The sequence below is a fragment of the Pseudorca crassidens genome, chromosome 5, assembly GCF_039906515.1.
Source record: "Pseudorca crassidens isolate mPseCra1 chromosome 5, mPseCra1.hap1, whole genome shotgun sequence".
Classification (NCBI taxonomy): Eukaryota; Metazoa; Chordata; class Mammalia; order Artiodactyla; family Delphinidae; genus Pseudorca; species Pseudorca crassidens.
This window is the reverse complement of record NC_090300.1, coordinates 37479618-37500147: the sequence shown is the minus strand read 5'-3', so window position 1 is coordinate 37500147 and position 20530 is coordinate 37479618. Positions and strand designations below refer to the sequence as shown.

General features: G+C 44.6%; 1 protein-coding gene across 1 annotated transcript in view; it reads left to right on the top strand.

Moving 5' to 3' along the window:
* BFSP2 (beaded filament structural protein 2) overlaps positions 1 to 20530 on the top strand; it is a 69762-nt gene that overhangs the window by 38705 nt on the left and 10527 nt on the right. Inside the window, exons 2-4 of the mRNA XM_067737217.1 lie at positions 752 to 834; positions 6797 to 6953; positions 7931 to 8092. Of these exons, the coding sequence (XP_067593318.1) occupies positions 752 to 834; positions 6797 to 6953; positions 7931 to 8092 (402 nt within the window). The remainder of the gene's footprint in view (positions 1 to 751; positions 835 to 6796; positions 6954 to 7930; positions 8093 to 20530) is intronic.

Here is a 20530-nt window from a genome sequence, read left to right as displayed (position 1 = left end):
GTGGGGAACCCTGAGGGGTGCTGAGGGCCAAGTTTGAAAAATCATTCTTCCCCATGAAACCCCCGAACTGTGTGTACAATATTTATGAACATACATAAGCTGTATGTACAATGTTTATGTTCACATGTATGTTCTGAGAGTGGACAGAATTCTAGAGCTGAGCTGTCCAGTTCTGGAGCCACCTGTGGCCACCTGCGGCTATTTAAATGTAAATTAGTTAAGATTAAATAAAAGTAAATGTTCAGTTCTTCAGTTGCCTTTGCTACATTTTGAGTGTTCAGTAGCCACGTGTGGCCACTGTGCTGGACCACACAGTGCAGATCAGTTCCATCATCACCGAAAGTTCTATTGGGTAGCAGCGGTCCAGAGATTTCATCAGCTTCCCAAAGGCATCCATGACCAGAAAATGTTAAGAGACACTAAGTCAAGCCAGTGAAACTTCATTTAAGGAGCCAGAAGTTTCACTGGAGAGCCGAAAGCTCATCATTGTGACAGAGGCCACAGACAAGTCTGCCTTGAACAACTTTTTGCTCCAAAAATCCAACCCTAAAAGCTCTTAGAAGACACCAAGATTTTACGCTTTAGTGTCTATCTTGCCCCCTCTTTCTTAGAGAGGGACACTTGAATTCTAAAAATATTTGCCATGAGAAAGTGCTCTCAGCGTCCCAGAGCCTCTGTGCCCAGCGCGAGGCACCATTTGAAGTAGGAAGACATCACAGTGACCTTGTCCTTTGATGTGTGGTCGTTCTAGGTGGGCGAGGCAGTCCTGGAAAACGCACGGCTCATGCTGCAGACGGAGAATATCCAGGCGGGCGCTGACGACTTTAAGGAGAGGTAACGCTCCACAGCCGAGGGGACAGTCCCTCCGTGCCCCAGACTCCTGGGCCACTCGGATAATGCGGCCCCCGAGTCTGCAGCATGCACCCCAGCCTCGTGGAAGGCTGGGTGGGATAACAGCATCCCCAGGAGAATCCGGAGCCAAGAATATCTGGTTCAAACCCTCCTTGTAGACACAAGTAGGTCCCAAGGCCTCAGAGATTTTGCCAGTGTCACTTGGCTTAGAGCAGAGGTCTCAAAACCTAGTGTTCATGAGAATCACCTGAGGGACTGATAGAAAACGCAGATTGCTGTGCCCACCCTCAGAGTTTCAGATTCAATAGGCCTCAGGCGGGACCTAAAACTTACATTTCTACCCAGTTCCCAATGATGCTGATCCTGCTGGTACTGGGACCAAATTTTGAGAACTACTGGTTTGGAGCAATGCTTCTCAATCCTGGCTGCATATGAGAATTACCTGGGCACTTAAAACTGCCAGTGCACAAGCCCCACAGACATTAGTGGGGGTGGGTCCTGGCCTCTGTATTTTTAAAGTTCACCAGGCTTTCCTGATGTCCATCCAGCCTTGAGAACCACCTCTTTGGAGTCTAATAGTGTTTCCTATAATGTGGCTGATGAAGATCACTTTAAGTGGTATAAAGATAAACATTTTAATTTTAATAGTCATGTATTTATTTATTTATAAATTTATCTATTTATTTATTTATTTTTGGCTGCACTGGGTCTTTGTTGCTGCACACGGGCTTTCTCTAGTTGTGGTGAGCGGGGACTACTCTTTGTTGCAGTGCACGGGCTTCTCATTGTGGTGGCTTCTCTTGTTCCGGAGCACAGGCTCTAGGCGCATGGGCTTCAATAGTTGTGGCACAAGGGCTCAATAGTTGTGGCGCACGGGATTAGTTGCTCTGCGGCATGTGGGATCTTCCCAGACGGGGAATCGAACCCGTGTCCCCTGCATCGGCAGGCAGACTCAACCACTACACCACCAGGGAAGCCCCATATATTTATTTTTATAGTTACCTTCTGTTTATGGCCCATGAAACTGTTTTTCCACTACAGTACTACCATTTATAGTGGCAATTTTAAAATTATTTAATATAAAGAGCTTTTAAAGTTTATTGATTTAAGATTTACTCTTTAAGTACATGAAGTTAAGGAACAACATAAAGTAAATAATGATACAGAAGATACACTTTTAGTGCAAAATCATGTAGGTGAGTGGGGTTTGCAAAACACTGGCCTAATGGAGAAGCAAAATGAAGATGCCTTTTTTATGGATGAACACAGTGATTTTGAGAATATTTTGAGGGGAAGGTATCCTGGGAGTTGAGCAAATGTGTGGATGATGGGATTGTTATTCCCTAAATTAGCAAAGATGAAGAGGAAAGGCATATAGTTAGGAGTCTATGGGGAAGACCATGATCCCATGGCCATTCTTATCTTAGGAATAAGAAGGGTGTTGTGATGAAAAAGAGAATCTCCACCATCTCCTCAGATCCCCAGTCATTTCCTTTCTTTGAGACCAAGCTTCTCCACCTGCTAAAAGGCCTCTATTCACGCCACTCTGGAGTCAACCAGCCAGGGTTGCCGTCTTGCTCAGCACTGGTAGCCAAGGTCAGAGGCGCACAAAGAAGTGCAGCCATCATCCTGCCACTGACAACTCTCTGCATGATTAAAGACAGAGGCCAACTGGGACTTCCCTGGTGGTCCAGTGGTTAAGACTCCACACTCTCAATGCAGGGGGCCCAGGTTCGATCCCTGGTCAGGGAACTAGAGCCTGCATGCTGTGACTAAAAGATCTCGCAGGCCACAACTAAAAAGATTCCTCATGCCACAACTAAAAAAGATCTTGCATGCTGCAACTAAAGATCCCATGTGCCACAACTAAGACCTGGCACAGCCAAATAGATAAATAAATATTAAGAAAAAAAAAAGATGCCAACAGACATTGAACTATTCACACTAAATTTAAGGTAGAATTTAATTAAGTGTGATTAAGGTAGCATCTGACTGAAATGTTTTTCACTCATTCATTCATTTATTCCCTTTGGCATGAATTCATTCATTCGTTTATTCATTCATACATACCTTTGTCCTGCCATTCAACAGAGTAGAATGTCAACTCACCGAAAGCCGGGGCTTGGTCTATTTTGTGCCCCAGTGTATCACCAGCACCTAAAAGAGTGCCAGCACAAGATAGATGCTAAAAAAATATTTATCAAATGAGTTAATGAATGAATTCAACAAATGTTTGAATGTCCACTTTGTGCCAGGCTCCTTGCCAGGTGCTGGGAGTGAAGTGAATCAGGCATGGTTCCTGACCTCAGTGAGCCCACAGGTTAGTGGCAAAGACAGAGGGTGAACAGACAGTGATTACTGAGCAGATGTGCCATCACTGAGATGAGCCCAGATGAGGGGACTCATTTAGCCTGGTTACGGAGTGTTGACAAGAGATGATGCCTGATTTGGGTGCTAAACTCATGTAGAAGTTGAACAGGCAGATAAAGTAGGCATGACTTTCCAGGCAGAGGGGACAGTGTGTGCAAAGGCAGGAGGACATTAGAAGACATGGTGCATTAGTGGAATCCCAAGCACCCCAGGATAACTGGGGCATATAGAGTGAATGAAGGGGAGACAGATCCTGGAGGACCATGCCCGCCATTCCAAAGGGCTTGAAATTATCTGAGAACAGAGGAGACCCATAGAAGGGGTTCGAGCAGTGGTTCATCATGACCAGATTTTAGCTTTAAAGGAAGATTTGTAGGGTGGAGAGGACAGGCAGGCAAATGAGCAGGAAACAATGGGAGTGAAGGGTTTTGACTGATGGAGAGGTAAGGTCTGGATTGGGAAGTAAGTTGAGATCAGATTATTGAGGATGACACTTAAGGCATCTGAGCAGAGGAGTGACTCCATGTGGTTAAGGAGAGTCACTCTGGGGGCAATGCTGTGGGCCTGGGAAGACAACAGGAGGCGTAGTTCAGGGCCTGCCTGGGATGGTAGCAATGGGCAGACTTGAGGGGTGGGTTGAAGAACTAACCGGCTGGATTTGAAAATTATCTACATAGACAGCCTGAAAAGAGAAGGTTAAAGGTAAGTTCCAGACTTTGAACTTGGGTAATTTAGAATGTGATTCTTTGAATGAAATAGAAAATTGGGGAGGGACCGCTTACCTAAAATTCAGGGTTTGACAATAAGTTTGGTTTTGAGGAAGCTGAGTAGAGCTGATGGTGGAGGAGCCAAGCAGAAATGATGGGACGCCATAGACAATGTTGTGTTAGAGTGGCCTGCAGGTCAAGGCAAGACAGCTCTGGGTGTCATGAGTACCCAGGGGTTCTAACCGAAGCACCATTCAAAATGGGGCAGTGAAAAAAAGCTAAAAGTGTAACAGCAGCCTTGGGGGATATCACAGAGTTATCCCTCAGAGGACTGCCAAGAAAACGGGCTGTAGGAGACCAGAACCTCCAGTTATGCTGAATGGATCATGTGCTGAAAGGGACCAGGCTCCCTGGAGAGGTGAGCAAAATAGGACTCCAGAGGCACGTGGGGGATTCTTCCAGCTTGGGTCAAAAGAGACCAGTGGTTGAGAGTCCACCTGCCGATGCAGGGGACACGGGTTTGTGCCCCAGTCCGGGAAGATCCCACATGCCGCGGGGTGGCTGCGCTCGTGAGCCATGGCCGTTGAGCCTGCGCGTCGGGAGCCTGTGCTCCGCAACGGGAGAGGCCACAACAGTGAGAGGCCCGCGTACCGCCAAAAAAAAAAAAAAATTAAAAAAAAAAAAAAGAGACTAATCCCCGTCATATGAGTGGGTTTCCATTTCAGCTGGAAGGATAGGACTTGTTTACAAAAGAACTAAATGTTAATAAGAATGCAATCCTTCAAAAAGAATAAATTTGGATAGAAAATCTAATTCCACATATAGAGCACAGAAAAACGCTTCAGAAACCAGCCCCCAAGTGCTGATTCAAATGTACAGGTCCAACTCTGAGGGAAGTCTCTGGTGGTATGCCACCACTGAGGACTCTGTCCTCAGTCCCTTCATTTACTATTTTTAACTGCAAGGTGCTTGAAAGCAGGCGTGGCAAAATGGCAGATGATAGAAAGCCAGTTGGGGTGGTGAAGAGTAGAATGACAGAATCACGATTCTGATCCCAATACGTTGGAACAATGGACCAATGACATTGAAAGTAGATAAACATAAACTCCGATTCCTGGGTTCGAATACCAGTTGCACCCAGGAGGACAGGGAAATTGGGCTGAAAGTAGCTTTTGTGAAAAATGTTCAGGATGTCTACTTGGCAGAAACTCAATATTAGTTAGCAGCAAATACAGCTAATCAAAATGAAATGAACGAACATACAAACAAACAAACCCCACAATACAAATCTTAGAATCGGTGATGAATAGAATTAAAGGGTTTAAACAAAGGAGCAGACAGTCCTACAAGACCCTGAAGTAATCAGGTAACATCTGGAGTTTTGCATTTCATTCTCTGTATCACATTTTAAGAAGGACACAGACCAATTGGAGCATTTCAAGTCATTCCAAACATATATCTTAAACCTGCTGCTGCAAAAACAAAAATGAAAGGGTCATAGTCCCTGCCCTCGATAATGACGAATATGAAAACCCATTTGTATGAAATATGGAGGAAGGAAGTAGGAATGCTTAACCTGAGGACAAAAAGTCTTGCAGGGGTGTAGGAGATGGAGATGGGGGACAAGAGAGTGACATAAGAGAGTGTCTCCAAATATTTGTAGGACTGCCAGTGGAAGGATTAGACTGACTTTGTGTGTTCCAGTGGGTGGAACTCAGACTCTTTCAGGAATAGACACTAGAGCTCTTGAAGGAAGCAATCTGCAATAGTTACAGCTGTCTAAAAATGGTATGATGGCCTTGGGAGATGATGAGGTCCCCGTTGCTGGAAGTATTGAAGCAGAGCCTGCGTGATCACCTATCAAAAATGCCATCAGGGATTGTCATCAGGCAGGAGTTTGGATAGTTGAACAAGAAATTCCTTTAAAATTCTAAGACCTTGAGAGGCTTTCTGAAACGAGAGGTGTGAGATTTCTCCCTTCTGTGGATGGATGAAGGTAAGGTGTGAAATTTGGCTGAGTGGAAGGCCGTGGAAGCAAGGAGTGCCACTGGGAGAAACTGCCAAAGATGTTGGGTAGTTGTTAGAAAAAAGGCCCTGTGCAAACCAGAGATTGAAACAACGCAGAGGGGGCAGTTTCAGACTTGTGTCTGCGTGTATATGTGTGCCTGTGTGCTTCTGCATATTTCGTATGCAAATCCAGGTTTCTGGTTTCTCAAGAGAAGGGAATACCCCTTCCCACGCTGCAGTGATGGGGAGGGCTGGGCAGCAGCACCGTTTTAGGTGAAGCATGTGCTGTCCTACACGTGTCAATCCCCACCTCTATGCTGTTGCCCAGACCTGGCCCTCATCCCTCATCTACATTCCCCACTTGGTCCCTGAAGGCATTTGGGTTTGCAGCCACGGTCCTGAAATTTTACCTGGGCTTTGGGGGAGAGGAACCATGCACGTTCTTCATTTGGGGATCACCAGCACACAGCCTGGGACTTAGCAGATTCTCAGTAATGTTCGTTAAAGGATCCCCAGGTGAAAAGGATGACAGATCAGCATAATGATGACAACACTGGTCCCCTTACCTGGATCTGACCTCTTGGAGAAGCTTTCCCTAGAGCTCTGTGCTTCCAGTGCCCCATGAGGATGGCACCTAATTAATCCCTGTGCCCTGTTATCAGAAGTTGGCTGCAATCGCTTTCATTTTAATAAATCAACAGGCAGCAATTGCATTAACAGTGTCCTCAAACCCATTGGAACAGTGACTTTTAACATTCATTGCTTAAGTATCCCATAATTGGTCTGTTGGTCACATTTATAATCTGATTATTTTTCTTTGGGGTCACCCAGCTCTGCTGATTGAGTTCCTTTACCTACAGATATGAAAATGAGCAGCCGTTTCGAAAGGCGGCGGAAGAGGAAATTAACTCTCTGTATAAAGTCATTGATGAAGCGAATTCGACAAAAAAGGATCTGGAGAGTCAAATAGAAAGCCTGAAAGAAGAACTTGGCTTTCTGTCAAGGAGCTATGAAGAGGTAGGTGGGGGCCCTCACCTGTCGGGCTGAGCTTCACAACACAGGTGACGCTCCACGTCACTTGCCCAGGGCTGCAGGCAAAATGCCAGTAAAATATTCCCAACTTCTTGTAATGGGTGAGGTTACCCTGAGTTTCAAACTCAAATGGCTTCAGGGACCAGGCCGGTACATAAATGGGGAGGCAGCAGGTCCAAGCGGTAGTGAGTGATGGAACGTGTGTTGAATTGGAGGGAGCATCCCCTAAGCTTTCTAGTTCAGATTTTTTTTTCAACACTGTACTGGACAAACAAAATAACTCCGAGAGTAGACCCAGGCTGTGGTTTAGTCACAATCAGTGAAATTAGGTTAGATCGTTGAGTGACAGGACTGAAGGGGACCGCCTGTGGTGATGTTGTCCAGTGTCCTGCAGACCTGCAGTGATTCTAAACAACCTCACACCGGTCAAGATCCAAACAGTGCTTGCAGTTGGAAAAAGTCAAAACCCATTTAACCATGTTCACATTGGGAAGCTCCTTCTTTTGTCCAGCTGTAAGCTAACCAGGAATCAATAAGCCCACTTCCTCCTGTCCTCAGCTCCATAGTTTGTCACCACTCTCTAAAGGTAATGCTTTAAAAACTCCACAGTTATCTTTAAATCTCTTTCCGCCTCCTCTGACTTTATGAAATTCATAAATTTCATCTTGCTGCTATTGCTTACTCTGTGTTGTTATTTTGTTATTTATTTATTTTGATCTTTGCTTTGGGTGGGCATGGGTTTGTGAAGAGTAGCCTAAGAAATGCATCCTGGGGAAAAGAGAATATAGAGCTCATGCTGGGAAGAGGACCAGGGACTTTGCCTGTCTTTGTGAAGCCCCATGTTTGGCAGCAGCAAAATGAGAAGCAAAGTATTGCCCACAGAGCTGGGCTTCAGCTGGCTAGAATTCTGTGTCTTTTCTTTCTCCTCTGGAACTCACTGAGGTATATGTTGTCATTTTCAGGATGTGAAAATGCTATACAAACAGCTGGCAGGGTCTGAGCTGGAACAATTGGATGTTCCCATTGGCACTGGGCTGGATGACATCCTTGAGACGATCAGAATTCACTGGGAGAGAGATGTCGAAAAGAAGTGGGCGGAAGCAGGAGCCTTGCTCCAAGCTAAGGTAAGAGGCAGGACCAGCATCCTCACTCTGCCCTCTGCAGAAGGAGGCCAAGCAAAGATGAGTAGCAGCCAACATGCAAAAGAAGAAAAGCAACAATTTCAATCTCGTTAGACAGAAAAGAAATGCAATTTAAAACAAAGCTTTTTGTTTACCTGTCTAAATGCAGAAGAAGTTTAAAATGGTAATACTCAGTGCTGGCAAGCATGTGGAAATGTGGGTGCTCTCCTGAGTTGTTGGGGAGCACAAATCCATGTGACATCTTTGAGGAAGGGATTTGATGACATGTACCAAGAATCATAAAATGCTCCTGCCTACCACTTGAATAATCTAGACCCCATCCTGAAGATATAACTGAAAATACAGATAAAGTGTACATCCAGCTATACCCACTGAAGCCTTCATTATTATAAGGGTGAAAAAAATTGGGAAGAAAACTGGATAAATATTTAATAACAGGAGAAAGACTAAGCCACAGCCTAACCATGCAATAAAATATCAGGCAGTTATTAGAAATGGTATTTATGAAGCATTTATAGCAATATGGAAACTGCTCAGGCAATAAGGTAAAATGGGGAGAAAAAAGAGAGTACAGATTGGTATGTACCAGGGGTCAGCAAACTTGTTCTGTAAAGGACAAGATAGTAAATATTGAGGCTTCCTGGACAAGATGGTCTCTGTTGCAATACTCAGCTCTGCCACTGTGGTGTGAAAGCTGCTGTGGACAGAAGGTAACCAGTGAGCATGGCTGTGTTCCAATAAAACTTTATTTACAGAAACAGGAGGTGGGCTGGATTTGACCTTCGGGCTGCAGTTGCCAACCCCTGCTATTCACAGTAGGTAAAGCATTCAAACAAAGAAACTAGGCATCAGGAAAAGGTCAGAACACAGTTTCTTGTACTTCAATTATACCTTAATAAAGCTGTGAAGAAAAGGTCTCCCTTAAAAAAAACATCAGAAAGAAAACTCTAAACTGTAAAAGTATTAGCATTAGCAGTGGTTATCTTTAAGTGTGGGACCCATTTCATGTTGTGATGTTTTTTCTTTCTTGTTTCCGAGTTTTTCTTAAGTTTTTTTTAAAGTAGTATGAATTATATTCATGGAGGGAAAGCATCTTTTATTAAACCTCATAAATAAGAAAGGAATTAACCAGAAAATAGAATGCACATGGTTTGTTCTTCCCTTCCCCTTCTCCCACCCATTCATGATTCTGGAATTCTGAGGCAGAGGATTGAAAGAGCAGAAGAGGAAGGAAAGCATGAAGGAAGTGGGAAAAATAAAGTAGAATTTGAAAGAAGGCAAGAGGACTGCTCCTGATTTCTCAGTGCCCATTGAGTGGGTCGCAATCCTGACTGCACAACAAAATTATTTCGGTGCACTTTCAAAGACACCCAGGCCCAAGACCAATTAAATCAGAAGGAGGAGAGGGACTTCATGGTTTTTAAGCTCACTGATGATTCTAATACACAGTAAAGTTTGGGAACCACAAGAGTTGATAAAAACTCCCAAAAGAAAACCGGGAGGACCTTTTCTGCTCTTTCTTCTCCCAGCCCTCCTCAACCCCTGCCCCCCAAGTATCAACAGGAAACTTCCCGGCAGAGTCTTCACAAGTCTGGATCCCCCAATGTTCTCCAGCCCAGAAAACATCTTCCACTCCCCAATTCTCCACCCCTTACCCCTTTTCAAAAGCTCTTCTTTCTAACCTTCAAATCCTTGGGCCAGGTCACTACAAACAATTTCTACGGTAAATAGTGCCTAGTCACTCCATGAAATACAGTCCCCATAACCAGTGAGAGGCAAAACCACACAAAGAGAAAGTGAAACCAAAGCAGATATATGGTTTGGGTCCATTGCTTCTTAGGGGACTCATGAATATTTATAATTAATGACCTTAGAGACCATCAACACCACTCCCTCATTTTAGAGGTGAGGAAACTGAGACCCAGAGAGGGCAGTTGATGTCCTGAAGTTGCACAGCTGGTTGGAACACCACAGTTCAGCTCTCCTGGCTCTTGATCCAGGGATTTTTTTCTCTGCATTAGGCTGTTGGCTCTGCCTCCAAAGCTAAATCACAGTGGCCCAGGAATTTGCAGACTTGTTTCTGTCCCAACCCTCCTGGGGTCTACACCACACCATAGTGATTATCTCTTTGGGAAAGGGTGGAGGAGTATGGTAATTAACAGAAATTAATCCTGCCTAGTGTGAAAAAGAAAAAAAAACTTCATTATTATTCACCCCTCACCCTCTTGAGAATCATCACCAGCCCAACAGTCATTCAAACATTAATTCTGAACAGATTCATTAGTGTGTTTTTTAACAGAGTAATCTGAAAGCTAGTCTCAGAGAAAACAGACAGTACTTGTTTCAGTTTGGCCGATGCTCCCTGGGCCTCTTGCAGAGAGGCGGAGCTCAGAAAATATTTGCAGAATGAGTGAATTCCTCTAATCATCAACAGAGAGCAGAACTGACAGCCAGAAGTCCTCCAATAAATAGTTTTGTCAATTGCCGTCATGCCCTCGGGGGCTGACTTTTGTCCAGCCTGAACATCTCTTGTAGGTTTCTTGGCTGCAAAGCACAAATGTGAAATGGTTTAGCACACACTGCTTTCTAAACATTCTGCAGAGAGAATACAGACATGTATTTAATTACCTCTCAGCTTGGAGAGGCTAAAAATTAATTGACATTATTAATTTGTCTTCATTTAAGTTCCTCCAGAAACTGATGCTGAGACAAATATTGAAGTGTAGGTGGTTTCTTTGGAAGTTGCAGGAAGCAGAGAAGCAAACAAACAAAGAACACTGTTATCCAACCAGCTCCCACTGGGGGAGACTGGAGCATCCCCATGGGGGCCTGGGGAACGGTACAGAATACAGGAGAGGAGAGACGCGAGGAAGGTGGGGTAGTAATACCCTCTCCCCTCAGTCATCTGCCGTCTGCTAGCGGAGTGACTTTTCAAAGACTTCAGAGAGAGCTCCCAGGGAGAGGTACGGAATCTGACAGAGAGAAGGAAGCTGGGGAGAACTAACATGTAGTGGCCCAAGGAGTCAAGGTGGATGCCATCAGCATCTGCTATCACTTTCCTGCCAACTCTTTTTATTCCTTAATCGGTAAAAGCTTATAACACCAGGTTCTCTCCAGCCACGGTGTTATAGATGTCGGGAACCTCAGTGGTCCAGTCTTTGGAGCTTCTCAGGTTGCATGATTCAGTGACTGGGAGATCACAGTGGTCCAGAGAATTTCCAGAGTGTTTTAAAGTCTGGACCTTCCTTTTCTGTTTGATGTGGTTACCCAACTCAGGGTATTTGGGGATACTTCGAGAACCTCCAACAGCATGCCATACCACCCTCCACACCTCCTCCTGGCTAGCCATGGAACACACTTCCCAGTGTGCAACTGACAGACCTTAAAAAGACCACCTTGGGGAATACTGAAGGGTCACTATTATTCACCTGTTTCCTGGATTCATGTGCTGAGACAATTCCACTCTGTAGAGCGACAAACAAAAGAGAGAGTCCTGAGTGCAAGTATTCTGTACACTGACGTTGGCTAGATTAAGATTTCTCAGTGCCCTTCTTTCCTAAAACTTGCGGAACTTACGGATACATCGAAATCATCTGTCAGTCATTGTTACAAGACCTAGAATTAAAAAATAAAACTGATAACCATGTGAGGCCATTTGTGCTGGCTAGACCTCTGACATCCTTTCTGCTCATTCAATTCTCACAACAGCCTCAAAAGCAGGAACTCTTGTTATTCCCATTTCACAGATGTGTTTTCTGCTACCAGGAAGGAAGAAAGGGAGGGAAGGAAGGAGGAGAGAGAGCCAGGAGCTTCTAGTTTCCCTGCAGCCAGGCTGCTTGTACTAAGTTTTTCTTTCACAAATGCAAACATTTCAAGCATCATATCATCAACAGGAAAATGAAGTTCCAGGTAGCCAAAAAGACACTTTCAAAAATATTATGCAGGGCTTCCCTGGTGGCGCAGTGGTTGAGAGTCCGCCTGCCGATTCAGGGGACACGGGTTTGTGCCCTGGTCTGGGAGGATACCACGTGCCGCGGAGTGGCTGGGCCCGTGAGCCATGGCCGCTGAGCCTGCGCGTCCGGAGCCTGTGCTCCGCAACGGGAGAGGCCGCAACAGTGAGAGGCCCGCGTACCGCAAAAAAAAAAAAAAAAAAAAAATTATGCAGTTATAGTCTTTCATGTCCATGTCAGTCCATCACGATACATATAATCCCATGTTTCTTCCAACTGACCTTTTCCTTACAGTGTGCGGTCCTCCTGGAAACGGGGCCACCCTGAAGGCTAAGGGCTCCCAAAGTTTCAGAATTAAGCTGCTTAGGGTTCAAAAGGTTGACCTACCCCACTTCAGTTTTCCCTTGATGGGATTGGAGGCCCTCCCCTCAATTCCCAGAAGCCAAATCTCTGTCCCTTGTTCACTGCAGCTGGGTGACGTGCACAGTAACCAAAGGCTTATTCAATCACCAGCGTGAGCTGGAGGGGGGTGGGTGGCAGCTCCTATGAGTCCCTCGGGGCCAGGAACTCCACAACAAGTAGATTGCTCCATGCTCCCTGCCCTGACAGTAGGTCACACTTGCGTCAGATCAGTTTAAGGTATTTGTGGTCAGAAACTTTATCTGAGCTATAACCATCATGCCTCAAACAGTCAGGATGACAGATTGTGGAGATGGTTAAGAATGAAGAGAGGTGAAGAGGTGGAAATGAATTGCGAGGTTTCCGGTTATTGATAGTCTTAGAGCTGCAGGAGGCACCAGACAGTGCCCTCTAATGGAAATCTCTGCAGTGATGAGGCTGTTCTGTAATCTGTGCAGAGTGCAGTGTGGCAGCTCAGCCACGTGTGGTTACTGAGTGCTTGAAATGTGCCTGATACACCTGAGAAACTGAATTCTTAATGTTATTTAATGTTTATGACTTCTTACATAAATATCTACATGTGGCTAGTGGCTACCATACTGGACAGCATAGGTCTAGATCTACCCATGAGAGACTAGAAGACTTGGGTAACATGTCACCATGTCATCCGTATTCACAAACAATAACTTGCTCTGTGAGGGCAAGTATTTTATACAGGCTGCTGTGTCTATGGCTTTTCTTTGCTTGCTTTTACCAAGAAGATTCAGTATTTTCTAGGATATATGAAATTAGATTAAATGGATTTCTGGCACTCAACTGTCCCTTGCTCTAGGCTCCAAGACAGCCTAGTATGGTCCTGCCATGATAGCCAATTGGGAGAGTTCCTTTGAGATAGCAGAACGCTGAGAGCATCTGTAATCTAGGGGTCCCTGTGTGCTGATGAGTTGGCTATAATCTCAATGGCTCTTCTGTGAAATAAGCACTGGCTTATTCCTCCTGGTGCGCTCACAGCAAGCACTGAAGATGAGTCACCTAGCATTTCTAAACCTCAAAATACGTCACAGAGCGAGTTTTGCAAAAGGGCCCCAGCTTGCTTTTATTTCTTTTTTTATTTATGCATTTTAATATCTAATACCTTCACTTGGTTCAAACTTCAAAATGATATACAGTGAAAAGTGTCATCCCACCCATGTCCCAGCCACCCAGTCTTTGTTGTAGGGTCAGTCAATGTTTTCCTTTTCCCATGTGCCCTTTCAGAGACATTTTATGCAGGTACAAGAAACGATGTATATATTTTCTCTTTTAACACAATTAGTAGCATTCAGAACATATTGTTTTTAGCTGCACAATATTGTACCACAGGGGGCAGCAAACTATGGCCCACAAGCCAAGTCTGACCTGCTGCCTGTTTTTCACAAATAAAGGTTTATTGGAACATAGCCATGCCCATCATTTACATATTGTCTATGGCTGCATTTGCATTACACCAGCAGAGTTGAATAGTTGCAACAGAGACCCTATGGCCTGCTAAGCCTAAAACATTTACTATCTGGCCCTTTGCAGAAAAAGTTGCCAACCCTTGTTCCAGCTAACAGGTATCCCAGGGTTTCTTTAACCTGTGCCCTGCTGATGAATGGTGGCTTCCAATCTTTAAGCTATTATAAATAAGACTAGTCACTGACTTTGTATGTCCCTCATTTCCCAATATAGAAATGTATCCGCTGGATAAATTTATAGACATGGAATTGCTGGGGCAAAAATTATGTGCATCAGTAATTTTGATAAACATTGCCAAATTATCCTCTATAAAGGTTATAACAATTTATATTCTCATCAGAAATGTTTGAGCGTGTCCATTCCCTGCATCTTCATTGATACTGTGTGTTCTCACAGTTTGTGATCACTTTGTGATCTTTGCCAATATTATAGGTAAAAAATGGTTTTTCAGTATACTTTTATCTTGCATTTGTCATATTATGAGGAAGGTGGAACATCCTGTTACATGCTGAATTTCATCCATATTTGCTTTTGTGTGTACTATCAGATCATATCTTTTGCCCATTTTTATTAGGTCTGGGATTCTTTTTTACTGGTTTGTAGTGGCTCTTTGTAAATTAGAGAAATTAGTCCTCTCTCCGTGATATAAGTTGCAAATATCTTCCCAGTTTGTCACTTGTCTTTTTTTTTTTTTGGCCACAGCACGAGGTTTGCAGGATCCTAATTCCCTGACCAGGGATTGAACCCAGGCCCTGGCATTGGAAGCTCAGAGTCCTAACCAGTGGGACACCAGGGAACTCCCTGTCACTTGTCTTTTTACTTAATTTATGGTAGTTCCAGCTGGCTTTCAAAACATATTGTTAGCCCGTAAGGAAGTGTTAGTATAGCTGTGTGCTACGGTGGTCTGCCCCAGCTGGTGTGGCTGGGGGCAGGAAGGTAGGGTAACAGACTAGGGAAAATAAAGAGACTGTCTCATCAAGGGGGCACTGCCAGTCCTTTACCCCACTACCCAGCACAGCCACATGCGGGGGGAGCCCAGGTCCTCATCTCCTATATTGCGTTTTCAACCCCACGACTGGTCAACACCCATCCACCATTGCATCCTCATCCTCATACCTTCCACCAAGGAATCTTCACTCACTCATTCACACTCCATTTGTCAACCACAAACCAAGCTGCAGGCCCCAGGCTTGGTGCTGTGGACACAACGTCCCTGGCTTCAATTCTTGCTCATCCGCAGCCACTGATTCTGACTATCTCAAAGCTGTCTTAGATATTTCTTAACAGTAACTCTTTCCCGGGAAAAGCGTAGGGATCTTACTTCGAAACTAGGAGATCTGCAAAGATAAAACAACCCAAATCCCTGAGAAATTAAGGTAAGGTGGCTCGTATCCAACACGTAGTCTCCTGGCAGGGACAGAGCAGAGGCGAGCCTTCTTAGGGATGGAATGATCTCCATGAACCCGAACAAAATTCTGTCACTTAGACTTCTCCAATAATTACTTGCAGATGAAGAATATATTTTTCTCCTCAGAATACCCCTCCTTGCTGAGCCCCTTCTGCCTCGTTCATCGGCTGGGGGTGCTCACTCACGACCAACAGGGCAGCAAGTCTGCCAAGCCACACGCTCCTCTGTGTTTCCTTTGGCAGCTTCAACCGAGGCTGGGAATTGGTCCTACACCCTAAAGAGATACGCTTCAACAGCCAAGCAGCTCTCATGTAAGTTTAAGGAGAGACATGGCTCAGCCTAGCCAGGCCAGCTCTTCTGCCAGTGTTGATGTCTCACCGAGTGAGACATGCACTTCTTTTTAATTCCCACTAAGGAGGACCCATGTCTCTGGTGAAGACTGGATGGCATCCAGCTTTCTCCCAAGTGAATCCTACACCTGGCTGGGGTAGTTCAGGTGTGTGTGTGCTGCCTATCAAAATCTATCCTCAGCTAAATAACATTTATATGACACTGGGTGACTGGAAAGTGCCTTATAATCATTACAATAATGACAGCCGATCCTCCTAATGAAAAGGAGGTTTAATTCCATTCCTGGTAGATCTTCCTCTTCCGCAGTCCCAAGCCTGCACCTGAAACACGTTGTAGACTTCCAAGAAACATCGTTGGGCATGTTCCAGGGGTAAAAACCATGTTAGGTGCACGGGGGTGTTGAGGGGTGAGTAAGAAGTTGTTCCTGCGCACAAGGTGCCACAGTCTAGTGTGAGGTTGGCTGGGGTGCAGGTGGGAGACAACGGACAGAAAGACCACACCAGGCAGAGTGAGCTGTGCTGGGAAAGCAGGGCCAGCAGTGCATTTATTGAGGGTTTACAGAGCGCTCGACAGTGTCCTGAGCACTTGACAGGTCTGTTTTCATTTCATCTTCCCAACCCGAGATGAGTATTGTGATTTTATCCATTTTATAGAGGAGGAAACTGAGGCACAGAGAGGTTAGGTAAATCACACAGTTAGACCATGGCAGAGCTGGGATTCAAACCACATGTTCTGACTATAGAATCAACACTCTTAACTGCTTCTCTGACCCAGACAGACCTCATGGAGTGGGCGGACCTTGATTTATCCTCTTTTTTAAGGATGAGCACAAGTGACGTCTTGTATGAGGTTGGGAGGGCTTTGTCTTGAGGGACCGAAAGGTTAGGCCAGACTTCTTTCCAGACCACAAATCTGTGCCTTCCCTGTGGATAAGCTTCCTCTGTCATGCAAGATCGGGAACCCCTTTTTCCCCAAGGAGCCCACTGCTTTCCCTTTCTCCATGAAAGTGACCATAATGAGGTCCGTGTGATCCTGTGAGATCTGAGAAGTTTAAGAGCAAGGCCGTTAGCTGTGCTCTGCAGCAGAGCAATACTCTCATAAAGCTGTCCCCCAGCTGCAAAAAACAGAGAGCTTGTGACTTGCTGGAACCCACACAGCAACTGCTCGGGGAAAGGCAGGCTGCACACGTCCACCCTTGAGGGCTCAGCCTGGACACGTGTTCTGCTAAGAACACACCAGCATCGTTGCTCTCCACATTTTGCCCCCCGCAAACTCTCACTCTCCCCTCACACCACAAAGTGGCCATTTTTTCCAATCGCCAAGGGTGTTTTGGGGAATGGCAACGCTAATCAGCCAAATGGGTGGGGTGTGGAGATGCCTCTTTTCCCCTCCATTTGGAGACCCTCCAATTCTTCATTCTGACTTACTCAACAGCCTGCTGCTCTTTGTCTGTCACATCCATCCTTCATGGGCAACATTGTGCCAATTTTTAAATTTTAATTTGAAAATTTTTACCATATTTCAAAATGCCAACATGCTTTCCTGCCCCAGAAACACAGCTGGAGTGCAAACCTGGGTGGCTCAGCTCGTGCGTCGTGGAGCCCAGAATTCAAGTTGGTTTGCAAGCCTGGGAACCAACATATCTGAACCTCAGCACACATCCCAGCAGTGGCACTGAATGACAGATCAATCCTCCCTTCCCATGTTCAGGAGCTAGAACCACACACCTCCTATTTGGTCTGTGAGGAGAAATCTGTAGGCATTGGGTTGAAATGGAAACAGGAGTTATTATAATAACGAGAAAACATAAATCTAAAAAGCCATTGGAGAAGAACATGTAATACTTTTAGGTGAGTTAAAACAGTTAACTGTCCCCAGATGAAGGGCAAGTATCATTTGTGGCAAGCTGATTTGAGAAGGTCTGGGACATGATATAAAACAAAACTGAAACCCACAGTGATCAAATTAATTTCTTTTTCTCTTTCCATCTTAATTTAAAAATGGTGCAAGAAATTTTCCATTTGGTGCTGGGGCATCATTAACACTTCTCTTATACTTATTAATTTTGACTTTCAACAAAGAGAAAGCCAGCTTTGAGACTCAGCAGCTTGGCAAGCAACATTTGCTAGAATATAATACAGTGGTTGCTTTAATTTTATTGATTTTTTTTTCAGTTATCTTTTATCTATGGCAAATAATACAGTTTTATCAGTTTCTGTAGCGATCTAGAACTTTGCTTCCATGAACCAGGCATCACGTGGAAGTTTTAAATGCAGATTCCTGGGGCCCACTCAGGATCTCCTGAATCAGAATCTGCATTTTCACAAGGTCCCCCAGATGATGCTGACACACTTTAAAATCTGAGAACTTAACTGTAGTTTACATTTTAAAGACATTTATCTACAAAGAAAAAGTGAATTGGTTCAAATAAAAACAGTTTGAATTAGTATGCAGATATATGACAAACCATGCTGGTTGTCCAAGAATATTTGGGAAACACTTGGGTACAGCATTTTGCCAATAAAACTAAGACCTGGGGATTCATCTCTCCAGAGACCAGTGTGTGCCACTGAACTACCGAGTACATTATCTGGGTCGAGAGGAGGGACAGTTCATTCAGTGCCAGGGCTATGGCCTTGGCCAGCAGCTTTACCCCAGACCTGCCCACCAAGGCTTTAAAACATGCCTCCATGGGACTGGACTTCCCCTCATGCCTGGCTCTTACCCATCCTGTGCTGGTGATGTTTCCCAGCTGCTCTCTGCAAGAAAATGTAAACATATGTTTTCATGTGCCAGTCAAATTCATAACACTACCTAAAAGGTAACATGAAAGTTTTTGTTGATGTTTTCTTTATGCAATTTTAGAAATAACACACTTTAAGATAAAATACTTTGCTCTTCCATTTGCATCTATAGCTTCAGTATGACTTGCTATTTCTTGCGAAATCCACCAGCCATTTTTATAATTCTGTCATCAACAATAGTGTCACAAAGTCAGATTACAGAAAAATGCTTGATTATTAATATCTGGTTAAGCAAATAGTCACTCACATCAATGATGAATGAGGATAGCTCTGCTATGAATTTTGGTTAATATTTGGATGAGTTCATTCATCAGCATTGTGAGTGACTTCTTTGTGAATCACATGATAATTTTCAGACACTGGAAGAATAGTCCCTCTAATTTTTGTTCCATTCTCAGTACAATAGCTACAGACATGACCCACTTTTAAGTTTAATCTGCATTATTAACATTTTCTGCATCCCTTTCTTAAATCTGGACAATCAACAAAACAATAATTCAACCCCTGATTTGTAGTGTTTGCCAGTTTCCATGGTGTAAATACTCTCACCATGGTTGATTTCAAACTACTAACATGATGTAAATGAACACAAAGTTGGGAAGAGATGTGCAGGAGCACAGCATTATGTGTTATTTCTACCACGCAAGTACCATTGATGTAAATTACCTCAGTAGCATAGATAATGATAAAATGCAAAATAATTAGCCAGTGATGTATTTATTACCCTTTTTCATATAACTTATTTGATTGTAACTTGATATATATCTAATTTTGAATGATGGCTACATAACCACCAGATCACAAAATTCCTGAAACTTTAACACTTCGCTTTTGTGAGCTTTTAGGAGCCAGCTTCAGCTCACGGCTGCCCCTGGCCACTCTGACTCCATTTGTCTGCCAGGGTACCCCTCTCCCACACAGCCCATCTGGCCAGGCCCCGGCCCCAGAGGGAGGAAGAAAAACCGGGCTACTGATCACAGGACTTGGTGAACCATGAGGGTATTTTAGAGGGATCTACCTTCTCTTTGAGGGAGACAGCTCTAATTTGGAGGGTCTTAAGTTGAGGCATTGGTGGAATCGGCAGCATTAAGTACTGGTTGTTAAGAGCACAGCACTGGGGTTGGCTGCTGGGCTTGAATCGCAGCTCTGACCCTCAGGGCCTTATGCTCCTTTTTTTTTTATTTTTTAAAATTTGTTTCTTTTTGGCTATATTGGGTCTTCATTGCTGCACGCGGGCTTTCTCTAGTTGCGGCGAGCAGGGGCTACTCTTCATTGCGGTACGTGGGCTTCTCACTGCGGTGGCTTCTCTTTTTGCAGAGCACAGGTTCTAGCTGCCCAGGCTCAGAAACTGTGGTGCTCCATCTTAGTTGCTCCGCGGCATGTGGGATCTTCCCGGACCAAGGCTCGAACCCGTGTCCCCTGCATCGGCAGGCAGACTCTCAACCACTGCGCCACCAGGGAAGTCCGGGCCATTTGATCCTGAATAAATAGCTCAATCTCTCTGTGCCTCAGTTTCCTCATGTGAAATGGAAATAACAATGACACTTGCTCCACAGGGTTGTAAAGATTAAATGATATATGGACTTAAAGCAGTTAAGGGAATTCCCTGGTGGTCTGGTGGTTATGACTCTGCTCTTTCACCACTGGAGAGCTAAGATCCCACAGGCCACATAGCACAGCCCCCCCAAAAAATAAAAAGCAGTTAACAAAGTGGCACAAAATGCTCAATATATATTAGTTATCATTAGTAGTATTCAACTCATAGTGGCTTTCTACAAACTCATTTGTCGGGTACTACATTCCTTGTTACACATAGAAAATATATATAGCCAATATTTGCATGATTTTAAGGTTCCAAAAGCCTCCACATGCATAACCTGATGGGAGCCTCATGGTGATCCCAGGAGGCAGTCATCATATGATTATCGTTCCCCACTCAATGTCATCTACGGGCGGAATGATGGCCCGGAGACACACAGCCACGGGCCAACCAGTCAGAGCAGGGTCCACG